The sequence below is a fragment of the Pipra filicauda genome, unplaced genomic scaffold (assembly GCF_003945595.2).
Source record: "Pipra filicauda isolate LSUMZ 115617 unplaced genomic scaffold, ASM394559v2 scaffold67_size6003252_pilon, whole genome shotgun sequence".
Lineage (NCBI taxonomy): Eukaryota > Metazoa > Chordata > Aves > Passeriformes > Pipridae > Pipra > Pipra filicauda.
In genome coordinates, this window is record NW_024104842.1 from 1,582,840 (window position 1) to 1,605,473 (window position 22,634).

The window sequence follows — 22,634 nt, forward strand, 5'->3', positions numbered from 1 at the left end:
TTCCAGAGCTAAAAGAAAGTAGTACCTGGAATTCAATGCAAGATTAGTGCAAAGTAAATACACCTTTATTTCTTCTTTTCTTGAACACAACCACCCTTTAGTTTCTTTTCCATCTTTACTTTTTCTACACATTACCTGACTGAGAGCTGAGGTCTACTACAAATATGTTAACCCTATCTTCTGCTCCAGAACAGAAAGAAGTGTCAATGCTAACAGACAGATTGGTCACTAACAGATTACCGCAGATCTTTTTTCTCTGAAGGGATGTCAAAAAAAATGTGAACCTAACTGTAGGCAAAACTACTGCACAGAATAAATTACAGTCTAAATCTGAATGATCAAAGCATATTTCAATTTGGATAACTAAAATGATGTAAGCACAGACATAAGCCCGAATTCCATGCACAGTTAGACAAATTGTGCATTCAGATGTGGGAACTGCATAGGCTGAGTTCCCATTTGCAATTACAGTTTGGGTGCAATTCTAGTACTCAGTGGAGAGCTGACTTTTTCAACTGGACAACATAGAGGAAATTCATGAAATTAGCAAGATAACCTACACAAAGAAAGAAAATACAGCCAACTATTTTTCCAGTAGAAAAATCTTGCTACGGCAGGACAGGTCGCTTAGAAAAATCACAAGACTTTGCTTCCTGGGGCTAGAAGAAATGGAAAGCTGAATGGAATTAACCTTGGTGCTATTTTGGGAAAGGTGCAAATAACAATCTTCTTGTCTGTTGACTGCTTTGACAGCACCCCTTCTTTCCCTTGCAGGTTGACACTACTTTGCAGGAACTGCTCACACAGCCCACCTCCTACTGTGAGCAAAGGATTCAAGGATGAAACAGAAACAGTAGTGAAGCCAAATTCTGAGAAAAAGGAGCACAAGTGTTTCCTTGTACAGGTCTCACAGATATCCTGAAGCCTGCTTGATCTCTAAAACTGGTAATAAGCTTGGACTATTTTCTTTATCAGTTCTCTACAAAAGCGTTACATTCTTCATTACTTCGATATAGCGCATCTGAAAGCAAAGAGAAAAGCAGAAAATTCCAGTGAAATGCAGAGGTTTTTTTTTACCTGGCATTGGCTCCTTTAAGGTCACAGAAGTGCGAGAGTAAAGCTTTCACTACATCATTGCAGACAACTTTAACTACATCAATGTGACTCAGCCTCTGTCGCAGCTGCTTGGCAATCTCCCAAAAGTCTTCAGATAGCAGCTGGTACAGCTGCCCTTCATCTCTGCTGAGTTGCCCATACCAGGACAGGATGTAATCTCTATAGCTGTAGTCAAACACTGAAAGGAGAAACAAAACAATTAATAGCAAAAATTGCAAAATTAGAAGGCACACCCAGATAGGAAAAATATAATCCTCCACCTTTCTCCTCAAAAACTGGATGGGTAATAGGCTTCATATCTAATTTTGGGTTTTAAATTCTTGCCAAAGAAAGTAAGGTTGGTGAGGTTACAGCAATCTGCACCTAACAGGTTACTGGAGGTCACTTTGCAAAGCAAAGCCTGTAAGTGGATTTGCTCAGACAGTCAGGTTACCAGCTACACACAAACCTCAGACTAATACCTGTCTCTCAACCGTGGCTTTATATATGGTTTTATGAACTATCATATAATCTGACTGTGGCTAAACTGTTGCAGACTGAAACTAGCCTTCAACAGTCTCCAAGGTTGCAGTTAAAAGGGCAGGTGGTAAGATTCTGGGATTTCAAAAGACATATAACAACCCCAGAAAAGTACATTATAGGATCAGAAAAGCTAAAAGAGAACAAGTAGATTAGTGAGACTACATGAACTTCAAAACTGATGAAGCATTCTAAATCATATCTATAGGCAACCACCAAGATTACAGTAATTTCACTTCCCATGGCAACACCATCTTCTACCATTATGACTTTTCTTTCAGACAACATTTGTGTGTCTATTTATCAGTTTTTACTGCTATTTCACACTAGCAGATGTCCCTGGAGGTATGAGAGGGAGCAGGATGTGTTCAGGGAGCACGTATGCTAAACGCATTTACAACAAGATAAGGAAAAAGCTGGGGTTGCAAGAGTCAATTTGCATCTGCCAGAGGGATAATAAAAAAGGGGGAATAAAGTTATATGCCTGATAATCTGAGCAGCTTCTTTACCAGATATCTTGATGTTTTCATGACTTTTTATATCAAAAGTACACCTCATCTGTCAATGTAAGCCTGCAGTACAAAGTAATCATATGACTCCACTATTTCTTACTTTCCACTTTGATAGAAGTTGTTTGTTTGGCAGTTTACTGAACTATTAAAATTTCCCTGGTACTGTGAAAGTGAACTATTAGCATACTAATAGGACAACAACTTAAACTGAATACTTTTGCCTGCCTTTTCAGGCAAAACCAGCAAACCTCATCCAATATCACCTTGTTAAATACATTTCAAAAGAAATAGCTAAAATTGATAACAGTTTCCAGCCAAACGCTTCATAAATCAGCTTCCTCACATTTATAAAGAAAGCAGCCAAGTCACTTCAATGAGTATGTTGAAATATATAGTTAAAAGCCTTTTGCTAAGTCATTTCAAGGCTTTTTAATTAATAATTCAGAAAAAAAAAACCACACAGTTCAATAAACAAATAAATAAAATGTTTGAAGTATTTATTCTTTTTCCTGATCTAGAAGAGAAAAAAATATGCAGAGCCATATTGCAGGATGGGAACTTTCAATATTGAAACATATCCCATTGCATTACTTTTCTAAAATAGAAGAAATCATATTTCATTGAAAACTCTCACCTGCAAATACTACAAAGTGATAAAAACAGTTATAAAAAGTAGTGGTCTCCTGATAAGCAAGGTGAGGAATAATCCATTGATACACCAAAGAGCAACTGGGACCAGCATTTTAAAAACTGAAGTTTTTTTATTTATCTCAAGTCTCCCATTGCAATACCCATTTTAGGTATCTAGTTTTCCACAGTGATCCCCATGTCCTTCTGCAGACATCTTTTTCTTATAGCTTAGTTACTCTCTTCTGTTGCAAGATCCTAAATGCTGTAGAAAGCTGACCACAGCACAAATTCTTCCTTTTCACCTACTCTGTAAGAGACCAGTAATTTCTCAAGCACATTCAAAACACACTGCATTGTGGGATTTGTTATCATCACTGGCAATTAATGACTTTTTCAGATTTTCTTACAGACACCCTCTCTACCTTTTGCAAAGTAGCAGATTTCTCCAGCATCTTTTGCCTAAGAAGACAAGCCATGCATGGAGAAGTGGCTCCTACAGATGTCTACTCAACAGAACCCTACAAAGCAAGAGTACAACATACAAGAGCAAAACTCATATCCTGATCCCTTAGACTATATTATCTTTCAGAACACTATGTATTCCCAATAACTCTTAATTTATAGCTCTGTTTCTAAGCAATTCCTCCCCAAAATGAACTCAGTTTCTAGCACAGTACATAATACACATTTTTTGATTTATTTTAGCTGCTCATGACTTCTGTCACGTTCAATGGTACATCTCTGTACTCTAGGAAAGTACAACATTCAAACTAATTAGAACTCTTATATCAGAGTACAACTCCTGCAACTTTACTACACCCCCAACTGGAACACTTGAAGCAAGATCTATTATGGTGGGAAGACTCCTGCTCAAACAAAGCAAGGCAACACCACTTTAAACCATATTTTCCTGCACCTATCTTTTATAACCCTCTTCCTTTACATGCTTTCTATAGTTTCCTTGTCACTTCTGAGCCTTCCTGCATCACAACAGTGCTGTTCTCTACAAAACTCAGGGTTCTTTAGAGCCCAGAATGTAAGTCCAAATACGTGGTGAGACAACTTTAGGACTTTGTTTAAATAAATCAATAATATTTAAAAAGGACACCAGCCACAGACACTAACGGCAGTCTGTTTAAGACTGAGTAAGACACTGCCTCATCCATATGTATCATCCTGGCCATGGTGCACAGTTGCTGCTTTAGTTTCACGCCCATTGATGCAGCTGGTGCCTTTTTCAGCACTCTAAAGAAATACAGAAAACAAATGTAGGCATTTTATAGAGAGCAGCTTGCTTCCTTCAGAGGAGAAATCTGCTCATGCATCTATTATCATTATTTTTATACAGCACGTTCTCTAAAACATAGAAAACAACTGGTCAGAAGACAAGGAAGGAATGAAAAAGAGAAGCAGAACACATTCAGGACAATACCTTACTATGACTAACTCATCCACTACAAACATAAAACAAATTTCTTCTGATAACCATTAAATGCAGTGACCACCATGAGTCTGGTGCAAAATTGTAGAAACTTCTACTGGGTCTTCTAAACTAGTTCCTGAGTTGTTATGATGTGATTAAAAGTCATTCCCATGTGAATTTGAAGTTGAGCCTCTTCAATCAGTCTTTTAAATACTGTGAACTAAAAGTGTTGGGAGTAGAGAGCCAGAAGCTTGTGTGGAGGTTTAGTGAGCACTCCCATCTAGATCCTTCCTTCATTCCTACTCCCACACAGGTCCTACAGTAACTGCTATCCCTTCTACCATATTCATTCATTCAGAGGTTCAGTGGCACCACAAGAGTTACCTGGTCAGACTAGCTTCAAATCTGCAAAACTTCACCCTAGACAGTTTTTATGCTGCCAAGATTCATTACCCAACTTTATTAAAAATAACATAAAAATCTGAAGAACAAGGATTAAATACCTAGTCTTTTTCCCAAAGCAATATTAAAAAACAGAGCATAAATATTCTCCCTACTCAAATGCAAACACAGACTTCCAAGTTTCAACAAGAAGTAAATATCCTTTCCTGAAAGCACTGGAGAGGCCAGAACAATTAATTTATAGTCAGATCCAAAGCTCTCCTGTGACTGTGTGAACAACAGAAGAGAAGGTATAGCTACAAAACTGGATTCTAGAGCAGCAAGCATTGCAATCTGTAAAAGTAACATGCAAGGTTAATATGGGACACTGCCCCAGTCACTAGCAATAGTAATTTAAAGATTTCAGTTCTCTTGTTAAAGTTTGTGTTTGGAAAACCACTAGTATTTCTTGGTTTACTTGTATTTTATGACATTATTCAAACCCTATGAAAATGCCACGTTAACAGTCTAAATGTTATGATTGTGTATAGGTAGATGGGCCCTGTGCAAAAGCAATCATACCCTGACAGTCCATTCCACATTCTTTATTTTTATTACAATTTCCTTGACATTTGTGTCTTTAATAATTTTTACGAATGTGAAGGGTAAAAAAAATGAAATTTTCCAAATAGATAAAAAATAGAGAAAAGTGTTAAAAAGATCTAGGAAATGTATAAAATAAAAAAAAAAAATCGGACAAGCTCATGTCCAAATAGTTTTCCACATGTACCCTTTGTGAAGAGTTCTTAGCTTTCAGTGTTTGAATCCCAGTGCAGAGAGAACAAATTCAAATTGTCTTGCTGATATTTTGGACCCAAAAAAACAATTTTTTGAAAGCTGTGAGGAAAAAAAGCCCAGATTTTCACATAAAGAGTGGCAGAAGCTACTTCAAATTTTTATCTAAATGCCAACGTGTGGATCTTAAGTTGGGAAATGAGATAGTCTAGGAAAAATCTTCTTCTGTAAACGGAAGTACTGCCTTACATCCCTAAGAGAGTACTTCTAAGGGGTCAACACAGACAGGCAAGATCTGATCCTTAGGAACAATCTAATTAAATTCCCAAAATATTTCCAATGAGGTCACCTCAAGACAGGGTTAAAAGACAATAACCCACTATGAAAGTAGAGATGGCTCTCTGGCATGAAATATTTTAAGAGCTAAGAAACACAGGGGAATTTTAGCAGAACAATTTCACCAGTGGAGTTCTGCTGGGATCTGTGCTTTGGCCTGTCCTGTTTTACTTACACATAAATGACCCAGTAAAGCAGCTAAGTGATATGAAGACCAATTTTCTCAGTACGACTAAAACAGTAGAGACAAAGACTGACTGTGAAGAATAACAAAGACCCCAAGATGTGGAGCAATAAAAATGGAGGGTGAAGTTCAGTTCCCGGGAGACCCACTACACTCAAGGCAGACAAATCTACTGATAGCTACAGCCTTAGCCCAGACAGTATGCTGTGCAACAGCAGCACGTCTCACTGAGCACAGTCTCTCTTAGGAGACGTTATTACCACACTACCACACGAGATGGGCTGAAAACAGGAAGTGACCAGACAAGCAACAGGTAGCGTTAAATGGTTAAAAGTATTTGTAGACATGGGTTATCTTTTATTTTTGTAAGATAAATGAAGGGCAAACAAGAATCAAATCAATCTATCAAGAGAAAGCATGAAAAACTTCGGACAACCATATTTCAGTGTTAGTCACTCAAGTATCACCAGCTGAAAAAGGCATTCAGGGCTGACAACTAAAAGGCCTTTTCATTTTGCCATATTCAACAAGGAAAATCTCTTCATAACATTACACTTGTTCTGATTTTGAGCACTTAGATTTCATAAAACACACCACACAGTAGCCGGGCTAATTCACAGCTTTCCCTCATCTAGTATAGTTAGTAACTAACAGTGAACCCCAGGCAAACTTAATTACACAATGGCGAAAAACAGAGGAAGAAGTCAGAATTAACCAAAGGGCTGTCTCTCTTCATACCCAGCAACAGCAGACAGATGATGCTGGCTCTTCCAAAAATGTTATCCATGCATCTCTAATGGGCATACCTAAAGAGAAGTAAAACCTGATTCCAAAGGAAAAAAAAAAGAGCAAAACCTCATTGACTGTGGTAATCTGACAACACCTGCTCTAAACCTGAAGTGGCTGTAGGAGTCTGACCTGTTCCCCAAGATTAAAACCTCATGAGAACTCAAAGTCTCCTAGCTAAATGAATGAGGCGTTTTGAAGCATTTCTGTTGAACAGCATGTTACCTCAAGACAGCAAAAGTTATCCAAAATTCCTAGGATTTATACATACTTTAATCCTGATCTGTGCAAGACTGAAAACAGAAGAGCAGATGGTATTTCTTAAATCACTGGTAATAAAGTTTTACTTAACCATGAACTTGTTTAAAAAACAAACAAACAAAAAAAAACATGCACATCGAGACAACTACAAATTTCAAAACTGTCACAGGGCAAGAAGTCCTGCCTGTCTATTTTCAAACAGACTGATCATTTACTCTAATAAAAAATTAAAATATTGCTTTTGGGATTCATTCAGTATCTCAAACTTAAGCTGACTCAGTCACCTTCCAAACCCAAAATGCTTGCTTAAGTCTTTGCATGGTAGAGCAAAAAGGACAGTCTCATCTTTGTCAAACTGCATAACAGAGAAGTTGGCTTCATCACTTAGGCCTGGAAGAAATACAACAAAATCTGACAAGTTTGCTCTCCAAAATTCAGAGTGGGACTGGAGGGTAAAAGCTAGTTTGAAAAAAAAAAAATAGCAGAAAGGCAAGTGAGCTGTCACAACAGAAGGTACTCAACTCTAAAAAGTGAATCATTTACATATTAGTAACTTTCAGCCTTACTGAGTAGGGATGGCCTCACACAACCAACTGAATGATCTGTGGGATAAACACCTTAGATGAAGACAACTCCCATATTTTAACAGACATGAGTTACTCCTACATGCAAGTAACTGCAGGGAAGTGTAATATGACTGTCTTTCCCTCTATATTCCACAATACCTGTTGTCTGTCTCCAAATAACCCCACAACTTCCAATTCTGTGATTACGTCAAGGCTTCATTTCAAATTCTGAGGCAGGTTATCCAAAATGCAAAGTACACATGTGAAAGAATACTGCAAATAACTTGTCTGTGCTTGTTTCATTACATATTTCTAAACATGTAATGTTTAGACTCCACTATCCTTTTCACATGATCAGGAATCCTCTAGTCTGATTCCAGATGAAAATGTTTCCTAAAAATAAATTATAATTATGTTATAATAGTTCGCCTCCACAAAAACGTGACATGGGCAGGTAAAGTGTTCCAATTTTAGCTACCTATCCTGCGAACAGCTATTCATAAAAATAACTTGAAAAACATAACACATCCCAGGTTTTCGTAAGACAACAACCTGTTTAAAGCAATGATAATTTTCAAATATACTGTCAAAGATAAGAAAAAGTACTGCAAAGAAATGTTAAAGGAAAAAGTATTCAAAATTAGATAAAATATTTACAAAAGGCTGATAGACTGTATCAGCCAAAAATCCAAATGTTCATTATAAATTCACTTTTTTATGGCAAGAATTGCACTAAACGGGAAGACTGTATGCAAGAGTTTACAGGATTTATCAGTTCAGCAAAACCCAATCAAGAATATTTTAGATGTAACCCCCTTGTTTTGTGCACAAATATTAAGGACTGTATTTTAACATATTTCTGTTAAAAAAACAACAAAAAAACCCCAACCACTAGAATCATGAGATATCAACTGAATTGCAAAAACATCATCATATTACTTACTACAGTGGACCTCTTGGGAAGACTAAGACCTTGCGCTTTGTGTATTATATTACAGAGGAAACCAGGGTCATATTCTAAAATCCTGGAATACTGTGCAGTTTTCAGACTCCAGTGCACCTTTGACCAAGGTAAGACTCACCTTCTTTCAGTGCTTTATCCATATTGTGAGAAATAACCACTCTCCTTGATTGGATTGAATCATGGGAGCTTCCAGACCAATTACTCTGAAATTCAAACATAACATTCATCACAAGAGAAAGGAATAAACCAAAAACTTCAGAAGGAATAAAACTGGAATTCAAGGCAATAGTACTGTATCATTTGGTCTTTATACAAACATTGTCACTCCACACAGTTAACACAGAGGAGTGTCAATTATCTCTGAGATTATTATACATAGTTCATTAAGCCCATATTAACACTCACTGTTGAGTACAACTTGCCAAGGTTTTTTTGGTAGAAGGGAGCTGTATTTAGTTGCAATTCAATGTACTGACAATAGGACATGCATGTAACAGAATAACTGCAACTCCTCCATTCAGTATTTTCACAGCAAATATAACATATTGATAGCCTACTGTGACAATAGATTTCATCTAGCCTCATAAACTACTTTTAAACCAAAGAAAAGCCTTCAGATCTCCCACACTAATTTTGGTTCACATCCTTTTGGGTTTCTTCCTTCAAAGATACTTCCAGCTGCTGCATTTTAAACTGCTGTCCTACACAAACATCTGCCTGTATTGGAGTACTCACTCTTACGGTGTCCAAACAGGTGGGCACATGGAAAAACATTTTTCAGAGTGTAGACAAAGAGAGTCATTCATGCTGTATTTACATAGAAAGGAGTGTAATTCAGAACAAATAGAAATGGTCCCTGCTGTTGCCCAGCTTACTTTGCTCCCCTTGTTGGGAGCCCAGATTTTCTTTGGTAAGGAAATAACACTTCAGAAGCATCTCCATCTCTCCAACATTCACCAAACACAGAATAAGAAAGCAGTATAAACTTTAAGTAAAAGTGCTGTTTAATGTTCTTAAAGGTAATACACCATCATTTTAGCCAATTTGCAGGCTAATTCTCAGTATATTTTGGTAAATATGTTTTTCTCCACTGCAGAACAAAGCTCATCTAATGGGATCCAAATAAAGGAGTCTCAGCACTACTTTTAATGGCAAAACAAAGCTTTTCAGACTCACTCACATTTGACACACAGCATTATGATGGATCCTTTCCAGGCCTTGAGTGCCCTCCTTCTGCCCACAGTTGATTTGTTCCAGCTTTTGAGTGAGTGCAGCAATACTCCCTAGACTTCTTCCAGTCACCATTCTGAGACTATAACTGCGGTCTTTCACCTGATTTCTTCCCTCCTTGGCAACACTATCAGCACACTTGCCTCCATTTCAAGTCCCTCCTTAATACCAAAACTATAGTTAAAGAGGGGTAAGAACAGAGTATTTAGTGAACCATGACAGATTTTCAAGCCCTTTTTTACCTGAATACAACTCTGGTAAAAGCTGAAGCCATATCCATCTAAACAGCTGCAGAAAGTATTTTTGCTCTTTGTAAGAACACCTAACAGTATTTGTAAGGCTCCAAGACATAACCTCTAGCTGCTAATGTTGTCACACTTCCTCAACACAAAGTTGTGTTAATGCCAGTCACACAATTACTTCAGGATTTTTCTGCTTTATTTGCAGCAGGAAATCACATGATTCATAACCACTCCAATTTAAAAAGAGAAGAGACAGACTCACAGAGACATTAAACACCCTAAATAAATTAGGGGAGCGGGAAGGGATTCAGAAAGCCCAATTAAGCAAACTCAGATTTTTCTGTGAAGAAAGAGCTCCCAAACATGAGGCCACAGTTCTGACTGAAGTTCTGTGCTCAACACACTCCATCTTCCTTAGCACTCACGCTAGCTTCGGTATCCCACGAACTAAATCCTTCTGCTAAAATGCATCACACCTGCATAGAGGTCGGTCACCTCAAACAGCTAACTTAGGCATCAACAGTTCTCATTTGTAAATATGTTGCAGGGAGTGGTTTTTTTACAGCCTAAAGCATCAGTAAGTGCTCCGATGAAGCACTTGTCAATTTACTCCTTTCAAAACTAGTTTAAATACAAGCTAAAAAAAAAAAAAGCCCTTCAGAGGGGATCTGGGGATCTGTGGTTGCAAGCAGCTTGCTCCACATCCCTACACTATAATCCAATCTACACATTTCCACAAAGCAGGAACTGATCATTTTATGCTTCAAACTTGAACACTCGTTTTGAGGACAAGGCAGACTACTACTGCCTCAGCAAAATGCTGCCTCTTAAACTCACACCTCAGCTTGCAAAAACACATTCCATTGAGAGTGTCCTCTATGGTTCGTATGTTTGACTTCTAAAAGGCATGGACTATTCATTTAAAAAGAGTTGTTCAAGACATGATCAAAGAGAATGTAAAAGGTAAAAAGTGAATACCACAACTAGCAATGGTGATTTTGCTGCTGTACAAATGTTATTACTGAGGGGCAAAGGAAGATGCGTAGTATATCGGACTTTCTGAGAACTTCCCATAAGTATTGCATACAGTCATGAACTGCTGAAGAGAAAAGCACAGAACAATAAAAAAACCCCTTTGTTTAAAACAAGGTTTCAACTTCATTAAAAAATAAATTTTCAAGAAAAAAGAAGAATGTTCAAATACATTGGAGTGATCATAGAATTGTTTAGGTTGGAAAAGACCTATAAGATCATCGAGTCCAACCATTAACCTATGATATTGGTTGGGTTAGTTCAGGCTTAAGAAAAAAAAACAGTTCAGGCAGACCTTACCACTGACTGCAATTGCTGAATGAGAGGGTACAGAGATGAGAGAGCCAGAGTCTTCTGGCAGATGCACAGGACATTAGGAAACATTGCAACACAGGAAATTCCCATCACAAGGCAAAACTATTTTAATCATGAGGCTTGTCAAGTATCAGAATGGGTGTGCTGAGGCTGTAGAGTTTCCATCTCTCCATTCTTCTCAACAGGAGAAAATCCTGAGCAACATTACCCGATTGGACTCACTCTAAGCAGGAGGGTGGACCAGGTGCCCTCCAGACATTCCTTCCAACCTGAACATATCATGATCCCTGACGGCCCTTCAGAGAACCGTAAATTTAATTTCATGACTGATAACGCATCAGATCTTAAGCTGCCTTGTCTAAAAACAGCTTATCAAACTCATTTTTCCTTCCCATTTTATGAACTTGCATTTAGCAAAACCATGTCTCAAATCTTGTTAGTTTAGATTTGGTTTCAAAAAGTTCTGTTTCTGTGGCAATAATAATGATGAATTAATTAAATAAGCAGGCATCCCTGAGTTAGATAATATGTATGGCAACAAACACCTTAAAACAACCTGGTAACACAGGTAATCAACATCTGTGATAACAGAAGGATTCCAGAAAATTCATAGTCTAAACTCAGCTCTAACAGCCGAGAGAATGAAAAACTCAACAGATTTCACTGGAAGACTTTCTTCCCACCCCTGCCTCAAGTCTGATGGAGGGCATATGCAGAAAACAGGTTCAGCTAGAAAACCTAGATGTGAATGTTTTCACATTTTTCTTCAAGTCACTCATCTAAAGGAAAATGGTGCTAGATTTCATGAAGTAATTGGCATAACCCTGACTGAGCCAAAAATGTTTGTAAACGGATTTAATACAGTCAAAGCTCTAGCTTAGATGCTCTTTTACACTGATTAAAACCTGGCATGTTCCTCTAAGTTCTGCCTTGCATTATCACAGCCTCCAAAAATTAAAAAAAATACATTTTATTTTTTTTTTAAATTTGGGCTCTACTCTGTAGACTTCATTGTTGAAGATTGGCAAAAACCTGGTTGAAACTTAAAACAACATTTAACAAAAGGTTTGCAGGAATAGGGGTGGAGCACATTTGGTACATGCTAAGAATGAGGCTGCTAACAAACATGGAGGCCTATTTCCTGGAGCAGCGCAAGTTTCTTTGACTTTGTTTACAGGCTGAAAAAAGGATGTGTGCATTTCCTGTAGACTTCTGAATAACACTCATTGTTTGATACTTTTGAGAATAATTTAAGATGCAGAAAACAACAGTCTCAATGGGCCAAGAATAAAAGCCAAAAACACCAAGGCTGGCATTAATCATGAAATTTTGTCTTAGGTTCAGTCTCCTACTAATGCAAAAATAAAGTGTTTAAACATTGACATTATGGTATTAACTTAAAGTAATTTAAAATTAGTTCTGAGGAAAACAATAAATGTTAAATAATTAAGAATTAAGAAGATATTTCAACAACTACACTCAATAAATGGCAAAGCACTGAGAACACAGGAGTACCTTCCACTATCAAGAAATCCATCTGCAACACCTGGTCATCAAATGCAATGTTTAAAACACAGCAGCAGAAAGCCAGACAGCTGCTACAGGCATGCCACATGCAGCCTTACTCTGCCGTGGAATTAAGGCAAGAAGCAGAGAAAAATTTACTATTATTTCTACTACATTAACTCAATTACAATAAAACTAGAACAGAGCTCAGGACAGATCCCACAGTACAAATGAGCATTGTGCATGAGATTCTCAGTCTAACCACTGATGTAAAAGGCAAAGACTGCATCTAATTCAGCATACACGAACCATCCAGTTACCCATAGCTACTTGCTCCACCCACTGTTGCCCCACTAACTTTCCTCTTATCTTTGTAAAACATACATTAACATCAGACTGGACCTTGATGACAGCATCAAAGCTTCAAACAATACTTCACTGAACTCTCCACAAATTAGTCTTTAATTGATGTGGATAGACATGTTCTTAGAGTAGCAAATATTACTTCAACTTATGATGAAAAAATAAATTTTCTATTCACAAGATAATATTTTTAATTAATACTTCCAGTTCCATTTAAGATTACAAGGCAAGTATGTATGTGTCACATTAAGCACTAATCTACATGTATTAAGGGATACCATAACTACCAATTTAAAAATCAACATACTTAAAGCATATTAATCCTATTATCTTAAGAATCATTATCTCAATAATCATGTTATGATATCATCATAACTTATTTCCACTAACATAGTAGCTTCTGGAACATGCAGATTGTGGTTATTAGATGGGAATGTTCTATCTTAACTGTACTGTGTTCAAAACTAGTAAAACTGTAGCAGTGTAAAAACTTTATAATTAGGGCAGAACTCTCTTCATCTGAGATTTCATATAATACCAGACAGATAAGAATAAGAAAATGAAACATTTCTCAGGTAATACTTTCACTCTTATCAGTACGGCTAAGAAATAATTGGTAAGTTAGCATTCAAATTTCTGCTCAGCAAAAAATACAGCATTATTCTTTGCTCGGATCTTTAATATTGCCATCAAAATAAAGTCCAACATGAATTCTCAGGGTACATGCATAGCCTCAGCCTACTGAAGATTTCCACACCCTACTCCTCTGTAAAAGACAACAAGAATGTATGGTCTATACTTCAAGGCCAAAAGAGCCATATGGCATGAAAACTGAATTGCTGGCAAGACAGAAAAACCTGCACACTCCTGCCTGAGCTCCAGAGTCTCAGCTGACAATCAGAAAGAAACTCCTGCGTTGTCTATTGCTATACCCTCCCTCCACTTGACTTTTCACTGTACAAAGGTAGGGTGTTCTGCCTTTTCAACAGAGCATCACAAAACATGCTGAGTGAACTGTCATCATTAATTTTACTAACATTAACTTGTTCTCTTTCACTGTGCATATTTAATAGGGGAAAAAATGGTACAGAATGACTGGTCACAAACACCTCCCATGGACACAATACAAACGTGTTCCCCTTATGACTACATAATTTATTTTTTTTAAGCATTTAACAAAGTAACAGCTTGGGAAAAGATACAGCGTTCTACATAACTGGCTCTTTCCTTGGGTAAATTTTGCTGCTCATCTTTACAGAGAACAAGGAACCAAGACTCAGCAGTAAGAGGGAACTTGATCAGATTTTATTTTCAGAATGTTTCTGATATACGTGTCCAGTATTTTCAATGCCAAAACTACCTTGAGTGCAGGACCCTTTCACTCTTGACCTTATTACAGAGGGTTTGTATCCACCTCCCCTACAAGAGACTTGGACAGCAATATCTCAATGAGCCCACCACCTGCCCCTACTGACTCAGCATGGCTTGGTTAACAGGAGAAATTAACTAACTCCCAAGTTATATTTTCAGTCGTAAAACATCATCCAAGTGAGACGCAGTCCTTACAAAGGTAAAAACAGCCTGATTCACAGAAAAATATGAAATGTCAATCTAACACAACATTGAGAAAATAAAATGTCAAGCATAATACAGCGCAGACCTGAAGGTGACACAGGATACAATGACAGGAATCAGAAAGGATTGCATGGCAAGATAAGAAAATATACATGATGAATAAAAGGCTGTGCGGAAAACTAAGTCTGCTCACCGCTAGGGAGTTATGGGACAAACAAGCCAGAGACTGTGTCTGAAAAACATTTATTTCCCAAGGTCAGCCTCCTGTGAAAATAAAGTTATCACTTCAAAGTTAAGCCTGCAGCTAATCAGTGTATCCTGTCCCGACAAAGCTTCAATTCTGAAAAAGGTTATAAATCCCAAATTATAACAGATATTCCACAGATCCCTAAAAATAAACTACAGGCCCTTCCTGAACTATAACTGCATATTTGCAATTCATGCAACATTTTCTTAACATTTTAAAATATTCATGAAATTGGTAGAAAATGCTACAATACCTTTTCATTATTTTAATTCCAGGACTTTCCTAGTAGTAAATTAACCTGCATCATCAAAGGCTGACTGTTGACCTGCCTTTAAAAGAGACAGAACTAAGAACAGAAGTATGAGACTCTCGGTTTGTTAAAAACACATCGAAATTAAATATATTTTCTCCTTGCGACCCAGAAAGAACTGATCAGAATATTTGGTTCCAAGCCCAAGAGGACCTAAAACTAGCATGACAAAAGAGCAGCCAGCAGAGACTATTACTTCTGCCAGGTATCACAAAAATCCTGCAATATCAGAGCACTGAATATTGCCTGTTGGGCCACAGAACCAGACAGACCATAGAACATGCTTGACTTTGGGTTGAGAAAAACTCATAAATACTTTTGAAGACTTACTAAGGCATAAAGGTCAAAAGTGAAAGGAGTTAGGAAATCTCTCTTCTCCCTCATAGCTCTTCCAAACTGCTTACCACATCAAGAACTGCTTTGCATCTCACTTGAAATTGATGCCCACAGCTGGCAAACCTTCCCACAGCTGCTGAGGCTCCTGCAAGTTTACCTTTGCAAGCTTTATCTCATGGCAAAAGTCCAACAGTGAAGGAAAATAAATCACTCTGTGTCCTTCTCCTCTGCTTCCCTTGTGTTCCTCACAAAGAGCAGAACGCTCAGCTTGGATACCATGGCAGATACTCAACCTAGGCTAAGCTGCCATCCCATTAGAATCACTCAGACAACTTCTGGTAATCTCACTGCCCATCCTCCTATGGCTTAAGTAAAAAAACAGTACTGTGTTCCAGGATGAAGATATTTCATTGGCTACCTGATCCAATAAAAAAAAAGATTTACCTGTGCCCTCGTGTTAATGCCAGATTCACAAAAAAATTCACGTTCAAGGATGGAACAAGCGTTAAGGAACTTAAAACATGATCACATCTCCCTCAGGGATAGAATGCAAGAGGAAACTACTTCTGAAAATTAAGAGCTATTAAACACTAGTGAACAAGAGTGACCAAATATGTCAGGAGCAGAGTTTTAAAGGAATACTCAAAATCATCGACAACTTAATTGTAGGAAACTAAAATCAGGGCATTAGAATCAGTGTACCTTTTCACTGGAAAAAATCACATTCATTACCATTCTGTTAGTGCTGCAGACAGACTAGGTGGATCATTCTCTATACAGAATATCATTTATTTAATCTGAATTTAAAATACAGCATTTAAATATAATAAATAATCCTTGGGTTTAGCATTATTTAAATGAAGCTGATAACCTATTCCTCTATTACTCAGAGCTTTTGCTTTGAATTTGAGTCAAAACACTATGTAGAAAAGAAAACTCTGTCCTGCCAGGTTTTTTTGGCAGAGAAACAACTCATACTGGAAATGTGGGAAAAAGTCTTTTCCTTCCCCTTCCCACTAACTTGGTTAACATGGTTCTTCGCATGAGTCAAAGCCATCTCCTCTACAAACACACAAGTTAAAAGCAGTGTTGGGAGCAACCTTGCATTTGAAAAGGTGACACATGTTCTAACCAGGGCTATCTTTGCTATGAGTAAGTCCACTGACACTTGAGAATCAAAAATGCCCTCTGAGACAGATGTTTTTACTAAAAGTGCAATTGGGTCATCATGCCTTTTTGCTGTCTAGCATTTTGCTGTTCTCCTCCATCACAAATTAATCTGGTCCTACAACAGCTCCTGAGAAGTGTTCAAATATACCTGACAAAAATGTCAAGGAATCCTTCAATTCCCACTATTTAAATATCAACAGAAACTATTTACCAATATTATTAATGCCTGCAAGTACTTAAAGTAGTAAGTAAAACACTCTTATGACTTGCCTGTACACCTCTCTTACCAATGAAATGTGGAAGCCAGGAGACTTGCCCAGACATCCTGTGTAAACAGAGATGTCCCACACAGAAAAACTACATTGAAAGCACACCTTATCATAGGGTTATAAATCACACAGCTTGCTTTGCAGTTCTCAGCAGACTTCAAATGTTCTCACTGAGATACCCGACTTTAGCAGGAGCTCTTCACTTTTCAAGTCCCAAAGAGGTTACACAAACAATATTTAGGATAAAGCACAGCTTCGCTTTCAAAAATATGGCTTTTCTGGTAGCAAGTTCAAGCAAAATGAAGAAAAGGTATGTACCCTGTTCTTATGAAATCCAAACGTACAACACAGCACCTCCTCACCAAAGTTACTGGTATGAACAGGTCCAAGAAAATCCACAGCACTGAACTCACACACAGTAACTGAGAACATACAAAAAGCCTCTCTTTTTTCAGCACAGGATAAGGGAATCGATCCAAGTCCCTTTGAAGTTGATCAAGAGTACTCCCACTCACTTTCCAAGAGCTGAGTCTGACTCCCACTAGAGTAAATATTTATTACTGAATATTTAGTTTCCTCATCTGTTAACCCCAATGTGAAAATCACTCAAAGAATGAGAAGTGAACCTATAGAACATATGCAGAGCTAGATGCCAGTCATAATAACTTTTTTTTCAGCTTTTTCCTAACCATTAGGCCAACAGAGGGTTCTTCCCTATTCTGGAGGAAAAGGCACAAGGCTGAAGAAATTATACCTTTACAGTTATCCTACTACTGGCTCCCAGAAAAGATAACAGGATCATAAGGCTCTATGAAAAACGTGAGAGTAACAACTGAATTATAAGAAAGCAGTGTAAATGAAACAGGATGTATAATAAAAAGATTAACCTACAAATTTTTCAAAGATAAATGTATGAAGGAAACTTTAGAAGAAACATTTTAGTGAATGGCCTTCATTTCTACATGTTGCCTATCTACACAATTTTATTTTCTTCACCTACATGTTGCTGAAGCCCCAATTAGGAAATTTGCTACACATATACAAAATTGTGTTCAGAAAAAGTCTGTCAAGAAGCTGTGCGGTCCTGAAGCCACTCTGTATCAGAAAGAAATTAACAAAACTGTAAATTGAAAGCACAAAAAACCTAATTAAGATGCCTAGAATTACATCTTCTAAATAGAAAGGGTAAAACACCTCACTCCTTTTTTGGCTGTCCCTTTTATACAACCAGGTTAAATTCTGAGAATAGTGCAAAGAGGGAGGAAAGAAAAATTTTAACTGAATCAGAGAGAGGGTAAAAAAACAATCCTGGGAAAAGGGTTGTAGCAGGTACTGCTGCTTTAGCAGTGAATTTTAAACGTCAGATTTCACTTCCTTTCTGAAACAACACATACCACAGAACTATAATAAATCCAAACACAACAGATAAGACTAACAAAGCAACGGTGGATCTGCACTATTTACATATACAAATCCAGTGGATGGACACAAGAGAACATCAAGACAAATGCACAGTAACATATCACAAAAAGAAGGTGCAGATGGTATAGTAACTGAAGTGATTGTATTTGTCTCTGGACAGTTCTAGTTTCACTACTGTTCACTATGCTTATGTATTACATTTTTCACAAAAGGGGAGAAAAAGAGCAATAAATCTTTTTTTTTTTCTTCAAATCTTGGCTTCCCAAATTAAATCGATTTTTATTATTTGGCTGTTCATGAACCTGAAAGTTTCTCCCCATTGTGGCAGCAGGGAGATTTAAATTGCTAAGTTTACATATAGATTTTTTTTGGTACTACGTAAAAGTAAATTAACACACACGTATATGTTCAGATAACTGTACCAGTGCATAAATGTCACTGGAGAGATGGCATTAACACTGAAACATTTAATCTTATAAACCTAAAAGCAACAGGAATTGTTGTTTTGATGATCAACTGATGCATTTTTTTTTCATTTGGTTAGATGTGGGTTTTTTTCATTTTGTTAAATACAAAAGCATATAGTCCTTTACTACAAGGTGTTTATGCACTTAACACACATTTGCTCCATAGCACTCCCATGACAAAAACCAGCCAAACAATCCCTACCTGTATGACATACAGAACAGGTCCCACCTTTAATGCTTATACACATTATTTATTCTTCATTCCCTTCAAAAAGCTGACTATGATGTTGAGTCTTCAAAGGAAAGAGGATTTTTTGAAAAGTCAACCAATTAGAGAAAATGAGTATTACACAGCCACAAATAGATTCTGAATGCACCGTTGCAAGTTATATTACTCACTGAAGTCACCAGCCCCTGGTCAAATATCCCTACTGACAATATCCTGCCAGATTTCATTAAATGCAGGTCTGGAAATGCATATTCCTCCCAAACACAGGCTCTTTCTCTCCACAGGTCAAGGAATGAAAGAATAAACCACTACTGCAGGTTGTTAGCTGATTTGATTGAAAAAACAGAAAGACCAACAACTGTATCAGCAAATGATTTCTAACTGCCCTGACAGCACCCTCTGTTTTCTGCAAATTCAGCTGCACCAACTGCAGCCCCAGAAACACATAAGTGACAGTATTATTTATTTGCTGATAAGAAGAGTACACGTACTAAATGTAACAAACTGGCTTATCAGAACAGCTAGGCTGTACACCCAGGTGGCACGAATTATGCTCCTCTCCTTTGCAGACTACTCTCAGGTATCCTGTGTGACACTACTGAATGGAAATAGCACTAACACAGTACTGTCTACTGTGGCAGCACTTCACGTGCTAACACACCTAAAACTCACCAGTGAAGGGCCAAGGGCACCCAACCATAGTCACCAGCTGTGATATTAAACACCACGTCCCTGTGACCCACGGCAAAGCAGGAGTTGCAGGAGATCCTCATTTCCAGCAGTAATTTTTCAGGCCTGTCTAGGATCAGCTCCCAAGCATTGGATCACTTGATGGGGAACAGAGGCATGGATGGGAGGAAAGTTTCCAAATACTTTGTGCTACCACTCCCATTCAGAAGAAACCAAAAAGTACTGAGCAGTGAAGTACAAAGAGCTCATCAATTAGAACATTTTGTAGCATGTACAGAAAATAAAATTGTTTCCCTTTTGCACAGAGCTCTGCAATGGCTTGAGTACACACTGGCACTATGATAACACTATCTGAGCTGCCCAACTTCAGAGCACGCACTTAAGCAACGCTATGCTGCTTCTTTGAGCAAGTCGCTCTTTTACCAATGACATTTCGACGGGAGGAGCAGAAAAGGATTTGAGACAGCCTACAGCGAACTGCCGTGCAAGCGTTCCCGCAATCCGGAGGTCTCCCCCAGAGCAAAGTCTAGATTTTTCCCGTGCTAGCCTCCAGCACAACTTTTGCCATTTAAAGCCCCGTCGAGGGGCAGAACGCGAGCAGGCTCCTGCGGCCGCGGGAGGACAGCAGGACACCAGGTTTGGGTGGCGTGGCGCTCCGCGGCGGAGCGAGGGCCGCGCCACCTCTCTCCCCGCCGGCGGGCAGGGCGGCAGCCGCCTGCTCCGCTCCCCTCCCGCTACTCACCCCCGCGACCCGCCGGACCGGAGCGGCGGCGGCGAAGTCCGGCGGCGGCAGACGGCGGCGGCCGCGGCACATCAGGACGATGAGGGTGCCCAGCGCGGCGGCCGCGGCGGCGCAGCCCGCATAGAGGGCGAGGCGGAGCAGCAGCAGCGCCAGGCACGGCGGCCCGCCGCCCGCCGCCTCGGCCCGTTCCTGTCCCAGGTGGACGACAGACACGGCCAGCAGTCCCAGCCCCGCCGCCAGCAAGAAGCGGGACGAGCCGGGGTCCTCGTCCTCCTCGTCTTCCGCCGCCTCCTCCTCGCCGCCGCCGGCCACAGCGGCGGCCGCCGGGGCGCTGCGGCGGCGCGTCTCGCCGCCGGGGCCGTGCGAGCCCAGCGGGCCGGGGGCGGTAGCCCCCGCCGCCTCGGGCTGCCCGGCCGTGCTGCTAGCGCTGTCGGCACCGGGGAACATGCTGCTCCTGGCGCCGCTGGGAGCAAGCGCATCTCCCGCCGCGGCAGCCCCCTGCGAAGGTCGCCGCTCCCCGGGCCCCCACTCTCCTCCTCCGCCGCCGCCTCCTCCGCCGCCCGCCGCCGCCACTGGCACCGCTGCGGCCGCCGGGGGAGCCGGAGCTCATGCCCGGCCGCAGGCGGGTGCGCGGCGGCCGGGCCGCTTCCTGGCGGCAGCGCTGCCCGGCGCTGGGCGGCGGGAGCCGATGTCCGTGGCAGCAGCCCGGGAGGCCCCGCCGCGGCGCTCCGAGTCCGGCCGGTGAGGGGGCGGGGGCGAGGGCGGTGCCTACCGGGCGGGCGGGCCGGGCACATGTGCGCTCGCCGCACCCCCTCACGGCCGGGTCTGGCTTCTCTGGTGTGTGTCGTGGTGTGTTCTGCGGGGCTCCGCCGTGCTGGGGCTGGAGGCGGCCCCACGCACAGCCCAGGAAACGGGAAGGGTCGGACGAACCTAGGAGCGTGAGAGCCTTCCCGCGGGGACCCCCGCCGGCTGCGGTGTGGAGCTGGGCCCCACGGAATGCTGCCGGGCGCCTCTCCGCCACGGGGGCTGCGGCACACAGGGGGCGGCTCGGCCCAGAGGGGCCTGAGTGATCAGACCGCAGCACCGAGGCCTGGCCAGAGCTCATGACAAAGCCGTGACCTGGGACGCCGCTGAGGTCCAGACCCTCTCCTGAGTGAGCGCAGTTCGCACCGCTCTGCCTGCACTCCTCTCATCAGCCAAAGGAGACCATATATGACGGGATTTCAGAAATAAAAGATTGATAGAACAGCGATCAAAATGGTACAACAGTGATTCTGCAGAACCCAGCCCCACTACCCCAACGGAAGCCTGTCACCACGCTCTTTCCGCTGGTCTGATGTTTTACAGGTGCTTGTGGCAGATTCTGAGAACAAATTCCAGGAACAGCATAAGCCTTGCTGTATTTCAGCTGTGCTCAGGACATGCCTTGCCATAGGCACGGCACAGTTACAGCTACAGGTTCGTAGCAGCTACCAACCACAGCCCAAGTGGGAGGCCTTGATCTCTTCAGAGGAGGAGTAAAGGACAATGCTTTCCTTACGGAAGCTAGACTGTGCAAAGGAGGATTTACAAGCATTTACTCATGGGCTTTATTTTAAGAGCAGGTTCCTGTAAACTCTGTAGAAGTGTTTACAGTTAAAAATGTTCTGGTAAGCAGTTTTCAGATTGCCGCTGCTCTGTCACTTGTGAAGTGTAAAATAGTCCTGAATCTTACCTTTTAAACACAGCTATTGTTGCAGAGGTTGGAGTAGATTTATTTACGCTCTGTAAAAAAGTTGCTTCTGTCAAATGAACAATGCTAGCCTGATGAAGAAAGAAAGCAATATCAAGGCTCTGATCTTGGGAATGGTTACATTTCTGTATAACTTCAAGAGAGCAACTAGCACTGTTTATAACACCAGACTCCAAACTTCCCTGTGCTTCTACAATGCTCAGCAAGCCAAGGGCGCTGAGCATGAATAGTGCAGGTGTCCAAGGCTCAGTTACAGCCCAAGCATGGCACTTGTAACAGGGAAG

General features: G+C 40.4%; 1 protein-coding gene across 1 annotated transcript in view; it reads right to left on the reverse strand.

The window, feature by feature from the left end:
- SNX25 (sorting nexin 25) overlaps positions 1-21,183 on the reverse strand; it is a 78,593-nt gene extending 57,410 nt beyond the window's left edge. The window contains exons 1-3 of the mRNA XM_027735446.2: positions 20,619-21,183; positions 8,592-8,676; positions 1,078-1,294 (exon numbers count right to left, since the gene is read on the reverse strand). Of these exons, the coding sequence (XP_027591247.1) occupies positions 1,078-1,294; positions 8,592-8,676; positions 20,619-21,065 (749 nt within the window). The 5' untranslated portion in view covers positions 21,066-21,183. The remainder of the gene's footprint in view (positions 1-1,077; positions 1,295-8,591; positions 8,677-20,618) is intronic.
- Positions 21,184-22,634: the final 1,451 nt, after the last annotated feature.